Source organism: Salvia hispanica, chromosome 4, assembly GCF_023119035.1.
Source record: "Salvia hispanica cultivar TCC Black 2014 chromosome 4, UniMelb_Shisp_WGS_1.0, whole genome shotgun sequence".
In the NCBI taxonomy this organism is placed as follows: domain Eukaryota; kingdom Viridiplantae; phylum Streptophyta; class Magnoliopsida; order Lamiales; family Lamiaceae; genus Salvia; species Salvia hispanica.
In genome coordinates this window covers 24,902,509-24,918,712 of record NC_062968.1, presented here as the reverse complement: position 1 = coordinate 24,918,712, position 16,204 = coordinate 24,902,509, and the positions used below count along the sequence as shown (strand labels likewise).

Genomic DNA, 16,204 nt, shown 5'->3' with positions numbered 1-16,204 from the left:
TCAAGGAACACCTTGCACGGGCGGGTTGGTGACAGTGTAGCTACTGCTGGTGCTGGCGAGCGGATCGTCGCTCCATAAAGTGACGTTTTCTCCCTCGTCCTCAACGATCATGTTATGTATTATGATACATGCATACATGATGTCGGCGATTAGCGGACGGTGCCAATCACGGGCCGCTCCCTTCACTATAGCCCAACGTAATTGGAGGACTCCGAATGCGCGCTCCACATCTTTCCGAGCCGCCTCTTGCTTTTTGGCAAACAACTTCCTCCTATCCGTTGTCGGACATGTGATGGTCTTCATGAACACGGGCCATCGAGGGTAGATCCCGTCTGCCAGATAGTACCCCATAGTGTATCGACGGTGGTTGGCCGTGAACTCTACTGTAGACGCTCGCCCAGCACACAAGTCATTGAACAATGGAGACTCGTTCAACAGATTGAGGTCGTTGTTCGACCCAGCAACTCCAAAGTAGGCATGCCAGATCCACAACCATTGGTCGGCAACGGTCTCCAACACAATCATTGGATGTGTGCCCTTGTGCCCGCTAGTGTATGCTCCTCTCCAAGCCATTGGACAATTCTTCCACTGCCAATCAGTCGATGCTGCCCAGCATCCTCGGGAAGCCGTGGGTCTCCTCGTGCATGCGCACCAATCTGCGAACATTGTCGGTCGTTGGCTTTCTTAAGTATGTGTCCTTGAATGCTTCAACCACTGCCCGACAGAATCTAGCTAGGCAATCGCGTCCAGTATGCTCGCTCACATGGAGGTACTCATCAAACATATCTGCAGTTGTTCCGTAAGCGAGTTGGCGTAGGGCGGATGTGCATTTCTGCAAAGTAGATATACTTTGCCGCCCGACAGCATCGACGGTTTGCATAAAGTACGAGTCACGAGCTACAACTGCGTTTGACAATGCGCAGGAACACATGCCTCCGCATCCGGAACCTGCGACGGAACATCTGATCACTCCATCTAGGATATGCAGAGAAATAATCCATGAAAAGCTGCAAACCAGCTTGTTCACGGTCTCTGTGGATATACATCCGAGTACGTGGTACTTGGACGTGTTGCTCGTTCCAAGCTTGAATAGCAGCTTGATTGCGTTCCACCTCGTTGTTGATTTCTTCTTGGATTGCGGGCATCGCCGTCTCTAACATTCGAGCTATTTGAGCTTCGATTGCTCGTTGACCTTCACGGCGAGGAGGCATTTTTCGAATTTTAGTGTGAGAGTGAGAGAAATGAAGTTGAAGTAAAATGAAAATGGATGGAAGAGTGGTATTTATACATAAATTTTCGAATGTTATATAAAAAAAAATTATGAAGTTGAGTCCCGGTCCGGCCCGAACCCCAAATAACGCCGGGCCGGGACTCTTTGCGTCACGTCCCGTAACAATTAACCCTAGGCCGGGCTGGACCCCGGGAGCGGCCCAGGGACGCAACCATCGGGACCGTCCCGAGCCGTGCCGCTCTCCCCTCCAACGCTGTTCTCGGGCCGGGACTCGCGATTTGCAGCCCGGCCCAGGCGCGTTAAGGATGCTCTTACCATAAATGATAATATTGGGTCACACATTCCACTAACTCATTTCTCTCATATTTCGTTTAAAACTAATATATATACAAGTGGACCCCTTATTCCACTAATTTTTTTTCCGCGTTTGAACCCATAACCTATAATTGTTAAACATAGATTTTGTATTGAAATCAAATAAAGTTTTACATAAAGCAACAAAAATTCTCTTTAAAATGTAAATCTAATTCCCCCACATTGAAATCATAAAGAAACTTGGAGTTGAAAATATATCTATAAAACTACTATATATCCAATATTGAAGTCAATGAAAGTTGGAGTTGAAAGTCGGTTTACTTAAGCAATACAAAACTTGTTCATCTAGTGTGAAAGATTATAGTATTCTATAAAATATAATTCACTAATTCACGTATCCGTCTTTTTATATGAATCATTGTAAAATTTATACTCCATTCGTCAACAAAAAATAGAACAATTGGTGTATGTCACGTGTTTGAAGGTATAATTGGTAAAGTAAGAGAGAATGAGAAAAAGTAAGTGAGAAATAGTGTTAGTGGAATGATGTGTAGGGTTATTATTTGTTGAAAACTTTATATAAATAAATGTGCTCTGTTTTTTCTTTTGGACGGAGGGAGTACTAGTTTTAAATTTTTATTTAAAAATCGATATTTATAATTAAAAATGATAAAAGATTAAAGACGTATAAACATAAATTAGGAGATGTAATTTAATTACTGAATCCGGAGCTGCACGCAGAGTTGCAGACTCGTCAGATCCACCTTATTCAGTTCTCAAACACCGCGGCGGCGCCGTCTGCTTCCCAGTTGCTCCCGTGAAAATTGAGCATTCACCGCCGCTTTCAGGAGTATCTTTCCGCGATAAACCGAGATGCAGAAAACAGCGCAGTCGTGGTTTTCGGGCGGGCCAAGCAGTGATCTCGACAAAACGTCGTCTTCGCCGTCACTTCTCTCTGATTGGAACGCGTATGCCGCCGCTTCCGAGCCCGCCGCCGACGATTCACCGTTCGATCTCGAGGCGGCTGTGCGGTCCGCCAACGACAGAGTCACTTCCACATTCAGCTTGTACGTATTAATCTCCAAACCTAGAAAAGTTTCAATTTTGATATGTGCTTGTCAAAATCTAGTTCGGTTTCTAAATTTCATGCCTCGTTCGATCCAAATCCGTAAATTTAATTTCGAAGAATTTGATGCCTTCCATCCAATTGATTACAATGTTATTGTTCGTTCAAGTTGTACCATCAAAGATTGGATTTTTTCCATAGGCCATAGCTGTCCAAATATGTTTCAGCTGGTATTTTGAGCCATCAGGAACAATTTTATACGTGGCTGCATCTTGCACTTGTTTCTTCTTCAGAACAATATACTACTATATATCTAGATGATGTTATGAAGGTATTTGCAGATATGACGGCTGATTTTCTCATCCGAAAGTTTTAGTGTTGCAGTTTTGAGTCCTATAATTCATGGTTTAGGGGTAGGGCAGTCTTGAAGCCTTGAATCCATGGTTTAGGGCTGTTTTAAGTTTTGCAGCTTCAAATACTAGTAGTAGAATTCAAGGTATAGGGCATTAGCAACCTACTACCTCCAAGCTGTGATATTGATGTGAGCATATAATCTACACCTTAAATCTCTCATTTGTTCCCTTTTCTTGAATTAGGGTTACAAAAGGGGTGAGGGAGTTACCTGGGAGTTTCAACTCTGCTACTAGCAGCGTACCATCGGGGAAGTCTCTCGTGTATTTTGGCTTCTTCCTTGCAGCTGGGGTCTTCTTTATTTTCATTGGTTTCACCATATTTCTTCCTGTGATGGTGCTGAAGCCCCAAAAATTTGCAATCTGCTTCACAATCGGGTGTGCCTTCATTGTTGGTTCGTTCTTCGCCCTAAGAGGCCCCAAGAATCAGCTTATCCACATGCTATCGAAAGAGGTATTCTTGGGATATAATCATATAACCCCTGCTTGTGGTGAAAATTTAGGTTTTTGTTGTTGCCACAGAGACTGCCTTTTACACTGGGATTTCTTGGCAGCATGATTGGTACTGTTTATGTATCCATGGTGCTCCACAGCTACATCCTCTCTGTTTTCTTCTCTGTGCTACAGGTGCTGTATCATATGTTATATGTTTAACCATGTTTGGATCATGTTAGATAGCAATTTGAGTATTTTTGTGATGTTAGGTGCTGGCTCTCTTGTACTATGTTGTTTCCTACTTCCCTGGAGGATCGGCCGGACTGAGGTTTCTTTCCTCATCACTCACCTCCTCCATACTCCGTTGCTTTGGAAGATGACTCCCCTAACCTCAGAAACGCCATGAAAATATAAAATGCAGCATAGAATAGCCCCCCCTTCACTTTGATTTTAGTACATAAACATCATGATCATATCATATTTACAATTAGTTTTGAGTTTAGATGATTTCGATAAATATCATTAGCATTACTCGTGTTAAATTTTCGTATTCATCTCGTCTATGCCTCTTAATCTGCATATTTCCCAGTTGATATATGATCTGTACGTAAAAGTAATATGGACTATTTGACATTGGATATGAAATTAGTTAGTGAAAAATTTCTATTAGTGAAAAATCTCCTCGAGCTTTATTTGCGCCATATTTTATGGTGCCTTGTCCTTTGCTACGGGAGTAACAACATTAATAAAAATAAATGGACATACTAAAAATGTAGAGCCTATTATTATTTATGGTAAGAATGAGCTGTGACTTCTATTCATAAATGGACCGAATCTGAAAAACGGAATTCTTATTTGCGGATGGAGGGAGTAATTTATTTTAAATCAATAAAAATTTATAAATCGATTTTCAATATAAAATATTGTAAAAGTTAGATGATGTACGTACGCATTATATACATTTATCACTACTAAAAACAATTCGAATATAACTATAAAATAAATAAATACACACTTATGTTCATGTACAAAAAGATCGGCTAATGACATTTTAATGCTAATAAGGACGTTAATTTGTGTCTAATTATACCACCAAAACTTTAAAAAGTGTCCTTATTGTTGGTGTTCCAACTAAAATTAGGAGACATAAATAGAAGCGCCCTAGAAAACAAAAGATTTAGGGTGCGTTTGGTACACGGAATTGGAATTGAATTGGAATTAGAATTCTATGGAATTGAATTGGAATGAATTGAATTATAATTAAATTCCAAATCCTATGTTTGGTAAAATGAGAATTGATATGAAATTGAATTGACATGTTTGATAAATATACACATAGTGCACGCACTACACACACTTCACACACTACACACACTTCACACATTTCATCACACATTTCACACACTACACACAATACACACACTTCACACACTACACAAATTTTACACATTTCCAGCAATACACACATTTCACACACTACACATACTACACAAATTTCACACACTTTCAAACTTTACACACATTTTACACATTTCAAGCATTCGATTTTTGGATTTTTTTTAGTTTTCGATTTTTTTTCCGATCTGAATCAAAAAAACTGAAATTTTCAAAAGTTTAAACTGAACCAAATTAATTTTGGTTTGTGAATAGTGTGTGTATTTTGGGTATAGTGTGGTAGTGTGTGTATTCATGTAAAATTTGTGTCGTGTGTGTATTTTGTGTATAAAATGTGTGTAGTATGTGTATTTTGTGTATAGTATAAGTGGCATGTGTATTTTGTGTGGTGTGTGAAATTTGCGTAGTGTGTGTAGTGTGTGAAATGTGTGTAGTGCATGTGAAATGTGTGTAGTGGGTAGTTTTATGACTATTTGGAATTCCAATATTCTACTTTTTGATATGGAATTCAAAATCATGGAATTGGAAAATTTGGAATTATAATTCAATTCCAATTCTATACATTTTTGTGATACCAAACAATGAAACTGGAACTGGAGCCTCCAATTTCAATTCCATAGCTCCAATTCTATGTTCCCATACACACCCTAAGATAATTTACCCTTAACTTAGATACGCTTTCTTTGCGTCCTAAATTATGATAATTAAAAAAAATTCAAACAGTAGTAACTGCGTCTCAATTTTTATGTCCTTAAAAAGATATTTTTTTTAGTATAAATAGTCCTATAGTAATTGCTACTACCTCCGTCCCCCAAATTTTGACACAGTTTACTATTTCAGTTTGTCCCTGAAAATTTGACACACTTCACTTTTTACCAGTTTTGGTAGTGGACCTCATATTCCATTAACTCATTCTTACTCACATTTTATTATAAAACTAACTTTAAAAGTAGGATCCACATCCCACCAACTTTTTCAACTCACTTTCCATTACATTTCTTAAAACTCGTGCCGGATCAAAGTGTGTCAAAATTTGGGAGAGAGAGGTAGTACTAGTTAATAAAATCATCGGTAATTTCAGTGAGGTTATTGGATCATGAGCCTGTAAAATGTAAAGCTATAAATCTTCAACTCTAAGGAATTGACTTTGCAAGCCGAAGCTTGCATTAATCACTACTGTTTGATTCTTACTTATAGGGGTAACAAGAATCATACACTGTGTTACTCTTATAAACCAAAAAAAAAAATCATCTTTGTGAAGACAATGAGATAATCTTGTACTAATGTGGCCTCAAAGGAAGTTTCATTTTTCAATTTCTATTTCTCTATTACTCATCCCTTTGCTTTTGATATTAGTTGTTGTTCTACCTTTCAATCCTCAAAACTCATCCTCCTCATTTTCATGGAATTCCTTTACCTTCTTTAGCTCGAATTTGTCATCTCGAGAAGCTTCAACTCATGAATACACAAATGTAAGATCACTAACATTCTCAATACAACATTTTTCCAAAATGTGGCATATCATCATTTTTGTCTTTTTTTGGGCAACAAACAGAGAGAAGAGCAAGAGAGGTTGAAAAAAAGTGAGGCGGTTCTTGCAAAAGCAAGGTCTTCCATTAGAGAAGCTGCTGCAAATAAGGCTCGGTTGATAGGAGATAATGAGTATATTCCACAAGGGCCAGTTTACTGGAATGCTAATGCATTTCTTAGGTGATTACGGTTTCTAATAGTTATCCTAATCTTGCATGTTTTTCAAGAGATTAATGTAGGTTTTGGGTTACAGAAGCTATCAAGAAATGGAAAGGGTGTTCAAAATTTATGTATATGAGGAAGGAGAAATGCCCATATTCCACAATGGGGAAATTTTATGTATGAGATAGAGAGGAGTGGGGTTTATCGAACACGCGATCTGAGGTGAGCCCATGTGTTTTTCTTGCCTTTGAGTGTTGCTGTGATGGTTCAGCATCTGTATGAGCCAGGAAGCAAGGACAGGGAAGCCTTAGTAAAAGTTGTTTCTGATTACGTGCAAATGGTTTGTGTGAGGCATCCCTTTTGGAATTCTAGCCTTGGTGCTGATCATTTCATGCTTTCTTGCCATGATTGGGTAAGACTCTCTTGATCAATCATTGTATAGATGATGTATGTCTGAATTGTTGAGTTGATTTTCAGGGTCCATTCTCAACAAGGCATGTTCCAAACTTATTTCACAAGAAGGCTTCAACCCTCTGAAAGATGTATCATTACCTGAGATCAACCTCAAGAGAACGACTGGCTTCTTGGTGGCACTCCGCCTCTGCACCGCCAGTTCCTGGCCTTGTTCGCAGGCGGCCGCATAAGGCACCTTCTCTTGGGGCATTCTATGATGAGCTCCCAACAGATGTTTCTTATGAATCCATGTTGAGGAGCAGTAGGTTCTGCCTCTGTCCGCGAGTGGTGGAGGCCATCTACTCGGTTTTGATATGATGGGTACTTGCCACCACTCGGTGATGTGCGAGTTCTCGCTAGTGATAGAGGTGAAGAATATAGCGAATATTAGGACGAGCATTTCAGAAGAGAAATATCTTAGGATGTACGAGAGATTTTGTTATGAATAGACCACCTAAAAGATTTGATCTTTTTCACATGATTGTACACTCTTCTGTTTGGCTTAGGAGGATGAATATCAGAATAACAAACATGTGATTTTAGTGAATTTGGATATTGGTGGTGTTTGATTTTTTATAACAAGCTATCCTCTTTTAGTTAGTAGTAATACCGAAGTCAAATTGATTGCTAGAAAATCAAAATTATTAACTTTAACCAAAAACCAAAACCTCAAACTAACTCTGCATTAAACTAGCAATACGGTTAGAAGCTGCCCATGTAAGCCATATCTCTATGCTTTAATGATTTCGATAATGAAATCTAATTCTAGATTTGAATTAATTCAACCATAATATATATATTATAAGTGGAGCTAAAATCACCGACCTCCATCCATACTTTCTTCATTTGATGTAGAGATTGAATCCACCAATTGATGTTAGTCCTCTCGTTGACTGGATCCTCCATAATTGATGTTATCCCCTCTTTGACCTCAAGCCTTTATTGATTCTTTTGATGGATAAAGAATCAATAATTTATCATTCCCATAATATATGTAAGTATATCTGTATATGTGAATACCATTGCGTGTATATCATTTATTTGCAATTGATCACGTATTTCCTTTTCTATATCTCTCGACAATGAGGAAAACCTCATTTATATAGAAATCTTTGCACCTCTTCGTAAAAACATGACTTTCCACAATATGCAATTAAATGAATAGACACAACTTTTGATTAAGGTAGTTAATTAACTGCCTTTTCCTAATCAATCTAATAAACTAACGGTACACATTAAATATATGCATAATCCTTACATTATTATATATAAGTATAGGGTCTTGTTAGGTTGAAATTATTTAGCTAAATTGAGAAATGAGATGCAATATGGGCCACTAATCCATAAAATTAAGAAAATGTCAACAAATACCACATTATGTCAACAAGGGGGTATAATTGTAATTTTATTAATAAAAAAGCTTAAAACATAAAAACGTGTTTCTATCCAATTTCAAAAAGCTCTCTAAAACTCTGCTGAAATCTTCAAACCTTCATGCAATTCGAACCCATTCAAAATCTGCAAAAAACTCGGTAATCTTCACAATTCAAACCGTAAACATTCATACAGAGTTTTCTAGAATGACGATAGAAGAGCAAAATCGAAAAGAATCGGTTGAAACATCAATTGAAGTTGAATTGGCTGAAGCAGCGGTCGAAGAGAATCGGCATTCGAAATCGGCGACGGTTGAAACGACTTCTTCAAGTTAAGAAATTGATTCAAATTTTTAAGTATATTACTTCGATTTTGGTGTATTAAAACACATCTGGATTTCGTTTTTTATAAATTCGATTCCTGTTGAATTTTTTTGTTGATTAGCGATGGTAGAATCGGAAGAGATGGAAACGAACAATGCTGCTGGAAAAAACGGAAGAGATCAAGCATCACCTTCCAGTTAAGGATTTGTTTAAATTTTTAAGATTATTGACATTTTATATACTAGCTATTGACATAGCTATAATATTATACTGTTAACAGTAGTGTATGCTTGTTTGAATAGGCGTTGACATAATTATATTGACATAATGTATGCTTGTTTGAATGGTTGTTAGGATGGCTGTAGAAAACATACAATTTTATGGCTGTAGTAGTATGTCAACAACTATTGACATAGTGTATGCTTGTTTGAATGGATGTTAGGATGGCTGTAGAAAACATATGTATAGTTGTAGTAGTATGTCAATAGCTATTGACATATTGTAAGCTTGTTTAAATAGTTGTTGACATAGTCATATTTATGTAATTAGAGTATGCTTGCCATAAACTTTATAAGATAATCGACAGGATATGTCAACATTATAAACTTTAACTATTGACATAATAATAATGATAATAAGATAATTGTGTTGCTATATATAGGATATACGTGTTAATTGACAGAGTATACTTCATAAATGAACTTCTGTTAATTGTGCTTGCTATATCTATTGACATAGCTATAATAATATACTGTTGACATAGTCTTATTTTTGTAAATAGAGTATGCTTGCCATAAACTTTATAAGATAGTCGAGAGGTTATGTCAACATTGGACATAATAGTAATAAGATAATTGTTCTTACTATGTATGGGAAATACCAGTTAATGACAGAGCATACTTAATACCTAAAATTCTGTTAATTGTGCTTGGTATATCTACTGTAATAATTTTAGTAATATACATGCACTTGATGTCAACAGAGTACACTTGTTATTGTCATGATACTTTGTATAATTGATATAGATTTATTATGTTTGATTTTAAACCAGAAAACAGAAAAACATACAAGCGAAAAAGGAGTACCTCAGTATCTCAGAAAGAGTTAATTACTATTAAGAAAAATCAAAAGAAAAGTGTAGAGGATGGAAAACAAATTGTTATTGCCGAGAATATATCTCAAAGGCTTCTAGTGAAAAGGAAGCCGATGTATTTTGTTGATGCAATAAGCAGACTGAATGAGGAACAGATTAATTCTGTGAAGGAGTTGGGTTTCGAGAGTGTCCTACATTTCAAAATCGATTACATTCCCAGCAGATTAGCATTAGCATTATTAAAAAATTTTGATGAAAATAAGTGCAAGATAAAGCTTAATAATGGGAAAAAAATTCATATCACTGAAGAGGATGTGGAGCTTGTATATGGATTTCCAAGAGGTGACATTAATTACTCCAGAGATAAGTGTAAAAGTAATGCAGCTTTCATGAGGAAGATAACAGAGAAATGTGGTACGAAACCAGCAAGCGTGAATCATAAGGCTGTTGAAGATGTTATGTTGGAAGATCTTCAAGGAGGAAGACAGTTCAAGAGGATGTTCTTGGTCTTACTAGAATCAACATTGATTGAGCAATCAACATGTGGAATGGTAAAATCTAAGATTGGGAAGATAATTGATGATCTGGATAACGTGAGGAATGTCAATTGGTGTTCATATATAATATCAGTGCTCAAATTTGCAAAACAAAATTGGTCGATCACAGAGAAGAATGCCTTTGCTGGACCACTTCCCTTCCTTATGGTATGTTTTACATTTTGCATTACAGATTATTAACATGATTACATTAGGTTGTATGTGTAGTTGATATAGATTGTACTATAGTTAACATAAGTTGTATTAGTTATTTACGTGGCTTGTGTATAGAGTTGACACTACAAACTAGTAATTTATATGCATTTTTAAACTTATGCAGCTCTGCTACTTAGACAGAGTTACATTAATGAAAGGATGGAATAGTGAGCACCTTCAGGCTAGAGAAGATAGAGAGATCAGTGCAGGAAATTTTGGTTTAGGACATATAAAGAAGAGATACGTTCGTAATGAGGAGCAGTAGTGAAGAACAAAGTATTGATGTAGATGACAGTGGAGTTGGGTCTTCTTCTCAGAACCTACTCCCATCAGATATGGTGAACAATGTAGTAAAATACATCAATCAGATAAATGATGGCAGGACCAATCTTGTTAGAGTCCTCAAAGAAGCTTCTTCACAGATCAAGAATAATGATTTATTCGGATTTGTTTGTGATATTGCTAGAAGCGCAATTGGAAGCCAAAAATCTCCGGTTGTATCTGTGAGTGACACTTTCATGCATTTGTCCCAGTCATTTCATATAGACAACAATGTTGCTGTTGATAACTGGAAAGCGGTGTTTGACTCAATACGGAATGCTGAAAAAGAAAACGAAACACTTGAAGATTTGAATGAATTTCCAACTTTCAGATTGGGAGATTTCTTCGATAAAGTAAGCACATAATCAACATATATTGAGATTAATACATCATTTTGTTGATATATGTTTCTCTTAATTGACACTGGATTACTCCTACGGTTTAGAAAGTTAACATTGTTGAACTAATTTTTGAACAGGCTGTTGAAGAAAGAAATATAGAAAATTTACATACCTCACCAGTTGGTAATCCTGAAGAGGTCAGAGAGACTGTTGAAGACAATGAACAAAGTAAGGAGAACATGATGTGTGATGGTGATAACGAATCAAACTCTCCTATCTCGACAGCCGTACTAGGATCTCCACAGACAGCATCCCCATCTCTCCAAGAACAAGAAGTCAATGCTTCAGAGCATGTCAACACTCAAGCACCAATTTTAGGATCTGAGAACAGAGGAAGTGAGATGGAATTCAAGTAGAAGTTGAAACTGATAGGGCATCACCAACAACTGAATATCCTGGAAATGTCAATACTCAATGATCAATTATAGGATCTGAGAACAAGGGAAGTGATTTGAAAATGCAAGCAGAAGTTGATAGGGCATCACCAACAACTGAATCTCCTGGACACGTCAATAATCAAGCATTACTTATAGGATTTGACAACAGGAGAAGTGAGTTGGAAATTCAAGCAGAATTTGAAGCTGATAGCTCATCACCAACAAATGAGTCTCCTGGACATGTCAATATTCAAGATTCAATTATAGGATTTGAGAACAGGAGAAGTGAGTTTGAAATTCAAGCAGAAGATGAAGCTGATATGGACTTAAGAACACAAAATGCCTACATATTATCAAAAGCATGTAGTGACTTTGAAATCAGCAACAATGAAGAAGCAATCAAGGCAACAAACACTATTGTTGATATCATAAATGAACAGGTACAGTTTATAATGGTTATATTAAACTCTTGAAGCTTTGCATATAATTTTATATTAGTTATTGACATTGTGGATATCGTAGTTGACATAGATAAATACATAATTGACATGGTATAGCATGGAGTTTCAGGAAGACAGGGAGGATGCAGCTGCATGCTCAATTGTTGAGTATATGATGAGAGAAGGTATTGAAACACTGGATGACACACCTCCTGAATCGAACATACAAAAACAAGAACATAAAGGGAAAGAGAAGATGCATGAGGAAAAAGAAAAAACTCCTGAAAATACGGACAGAAGAATGACTGTTTACCAGGTAAAAAAAGTAAAATTAACCTTGTTATTCTTAAAAAAAAGAATGAATTATTGTTGACATTGCTTGTAATAGGTGTTAAAATGGCTTGTATGTTGATAAGGCTAATTTCATGCATCGGTAATGTGCGAAAAATGTTATAATTTGCTGGGTCTAACACGTTTCCTAAGCCAGGTGTGTGAAGAAAATCTCTAGATCAAGGAAGTACTGAAGGGATGGTCTAGCGAAGGAAAGGAACGAAGTGAGCATGATTTACAAGGGAAATTGGCGTGACAGAGGAGTCAATAGCTGAGGGCAACAAAGTCTTATCTATACCTCGCTGGGCCCCACTCAAACGCCTATATATAGAAGAGCATGCAACGCAAGGATTATCACTTTTTTTCACTCTTCTTAGCTCACACACATTACACACACTTGGGAATGGGAGATCTGGGGTAGTCGGGAACGGAAGGTTATTTTCTTAGAAATTTCGTGGTTGGCAACACCGTCCGAGTGTGGACGAAGATACAATTCCTTTTAATTTCAGTTGTTTTGCTCGTTTTACCGTCGAACTTCACTTTTGGGAGTCGACCTGGCTGTTGATGATACTTATTGTCTTTTCGTTTGTTGATCTGCGTTTAGCAGTTAAATTTCAAGTCGATTTGCATAGATCTCTCTGCTATTAGTTTATTTCTTCAAACGTTATGTCGATCTCTGTTTATTTTGATGTTGTGGTGTTTGATATGGAATTTGGTGATAGATCTGTGGTTGATTGATTGTTTGGAGTTTGTTTTTGTTTAAATATGAAGTGATGAAGAGTTTCTGTTGGTTGGAGTTCGTGTCGGACGCTTGGATCCGGAGTGGATTTAGCGTCTGAGGTTGGAATCGACGTGTGGAAAGATAGCTGCTACATGGATTCTGTTTTCTTCTTTTCTGTTTTACTTCGTCTAGAGTATGCAGATCTGTTTAGTTCTTCGTTGTTTATGCATTAATTTGATGTAAAAGTCAGTTGCTCTGTTTTAAGTTTCGCTTATGTTGAATTTCTTAAGAGTTTTACGCAATTTGTTGTAGAAGACGATGTCGCTATTAGTTAGTACGAGAGTTAGTTATTCTGCCAACTTTTCGTTCGTACTTTGCTTTTTCAGTCATGGTCCCCACAGTAGGTTTATTTCCCAGGTCTAGTGTGAAGTAGTTTTCTTAGATCAAGTGTCGAACAGTTAATTCCTTTACTACGCTCTTTCATGATTTTTGCCTAGGTCTAGCTGTTTGCTCAAGAATTTTAGAGTTTCCCAAGTCAAGTTAAATTTGTTTTTTTTTCCTCAACCCAAGAAAATGCGTGGCAGCAGCCAACACCAAAAACACACCCAAATCCTTGAACATGAGTATTACGCATCCTTCTCTGTGGGATCGATCCCTACTTCCCTATACTAGGTCTAGTAAAGTGGTTGAGGGTTTTTTGAAAGAAGTGCTCTGTGTGTCCGACGACCGGGATTCCTTGCGACCAACGAGTTCCTAGACCGCGTGATCTAGTGGATTTACTGGATCTAGGGAACCTGTTATTTCCTTCATTTGAACACACGCAGCACAAATAACCTTTTTCATATGTGTAGATGTCAAAGCATGTAGATTAGTTCACATAACTTGTATGTGCAGTTGACATGATATGTATCGTAGTTGACATAATCATATTAGTTATTGACACGGTTAGTGTAATATAGTTGACATGATTTGTAATCACAAGTAACATTAAATTCACTGACAACAGAACCCGAACCCTATTCCGATCTCTGAGATTCCACTGACTGAAGCTAGAGAGAGACGGACTCGTGCTGAAATGCGTCCTAGCCCGGTGCTACGCTCACCATTTGAAATACGAGCCGTGCATATGAAAACAACCCTGAACCCAGACGAAAGAGATATGTACTACTACATAGTAGAAACTGAAGGAACAAATGAGTATGCATAATTTAATTCTTTGAATAATCTCTACAATACTTTTATATTTCCATGCAGTTGACATAATTTATGAATGATATTTAAATGTTGTCTGCACGCTTTCATTTCAGTGATTCATGTGTCTACACTAATGGCTTTGTTTGGGCAAGCAAAGGAGTGTTTTCATCTCTGAAACCCCATTCAGAAATCAGTATAGGTGTAATTGATGTATGGGCAGCGCACCTGAACTACAAGGAAAGAGAAAGGGCAGAATCGTCACCTCCGCGCCTGTTTCTGACAACATCCCCATGCGTGAGTAATCTAAATTTATGTGTCAACTATTTGGATGACAAATTTCACTAACAAAAAATGTTAAATGCAGTATTTGAATATAACAAATCGGCAGCCTCATTGGGATCCATTACAATCCCAGAAAAACTTTGTGTCGCGAATTGAACATGAGATTAGAACAATAGAAGATTTCGATCGGAGAAAGATTGATTTGGTAACAAATTTATTTTTGTTCAAAGATCTTTCACCTACATAGTTTTGAACAAGAGTTGTCAAATTCTTTTCTCTAATTTTATCTAACATACAATACAGGTATTCTTCCCTGTTTTTAAAAGTGGCTATTACTATCTTGTGGTATTCTGGATGAGGATGAACAAAATTGAGATAATTGATAGTGCCAAACCATCTAGAGACATGAATCCCTTGGAAAAGTATAGCTTTGATGTTGCAATACTGATATGCTTTTTTAAATACAGTTAACATTATGCTTAGATTTTTGTTGACATAAATTATGTATCTTGCTAATATGCTTTGTATGCAAATTTTAATTGTTGTTTATATATTTGCAGAAAGATATGTTTGAGGAATACTTTGTAGAGAATAACATGACAGATCTATCAGAAAATGTAAAGAAGTCTCCATACAAAGTTATTGCTTTAGATTGGGCCACAAACACCAACAAAGAAGACAACGGTGTTTATATGATGAGACATATGGAGACATACTTTGGCAGCAAGGGAAGGGATTGGAATGTAGGCTTTTCTCCACGTGGCTTAAAGATTCTACAGGTACTCAGAGGAAGATATTGTGAAGCAATGCTTACATCAGAGAGCAACAAGAAGTGTATGGATATGATACGCGATGCTAACATCTGGATGAATGCAAACAAGCAAAGATTATCTGCGTTACAGAACAAGTACAAGGAATGGTTTAGCCGTAGAACCAATAAGTAAACAACTGTTTTATTCTGATTTGGACAAAGAGTGATTTGATGCTTATCTTGTTTTGAATATTTGGACAAAGATTATCATGTTTTGATTTGATACTTAGCCGTAGAACCAATAATTCCTGTTGTCTTGATTTGAATATTTGATGTTATCATGTTTTTTAGATGGATGTGTAAAACAATTATCAAATGTGGTTTTTAAACTATGTAGTCTATAATAATATGTCAACTATGAAATCAGTACAACAATTTAAATAGAAATGTCAACAACTTGAATTGAATGTCACAGCTTAAAAACAATTCTTGTAACTAAAAAATATATACACCTATTTTTCTTATTTTTTTAATTTTAAATATGTACTGGCATAATTATCATAAAAAACATGTTAATAGTTTCCATATAAAAACTCAACATTTTGTCCATACCTTAATTATCAAATGTCAATAACTTATAGCAAAAATGTCAAAAGCTTGTCAATAGGCTTCATATAAAATTTCAGACAACTCAATATTTGGAACATATCATGAATTATGGTCATACAATACATGTCAATATAAAGTAAATTAAATGTCAAAAACAAAAAAGAAAATATAAATAAATTGTGTGTAATGTCAATAACTAAACAATTGTCATGTCAACTGCTTTTTTTTCAAATGTTAAC

At 36.5% G+C, this 16,204-nt stretch overlaps 2 protein-coding genes and 1 pseudogene across 2 annotated transcripts; 2 read left to right on the top strand and 1 right to left on the bottom strand.

The window, feature by feature from the left end:
* LOC125220753 (protein ALP1-like) lies at nt 1–573 on the bottom strand. The gene has a single exon (XM_048122896.1). It carries the CDS (start codon nt 571–573, stop codon nt 1–3), a length of 573 nt encoding a protein of 190 aa, XP_047978853.1.
* Nucleotides 574–2,267: 1,694 nt separating this feature from the next.
* Nucleotides 2,268–3,999, top strand: LOC125219374 (protein transport protein SFT2-like). Its single transcript, XM_048121344.1, has 4 exons — nt 2,268–2,613; nt 3,209–3,476; nt 3,545–3,649; nt 3,727–3,999. The coding sequence occupies exons 1-4, from the start codon at nt 2,420–2,422 to the stop codon at nt 3,835–3,837; spliced, it is 678 nt and encodes a 225-aa protein (XP_047977301.1). The 5' UTR covers nt 2,268–2,419; the 3' UTR covers nt 3,838–3,999.
* A 2,561-nt stretch (nt 4,000–6,560) lies between these two features.
* Nucleotides 6,561–7,534, top strand: LOC125220752 (annotated as a pseudogene).
* Nucleotides 7,535–16,204: the final 8,670 nt, after the last annotated feature.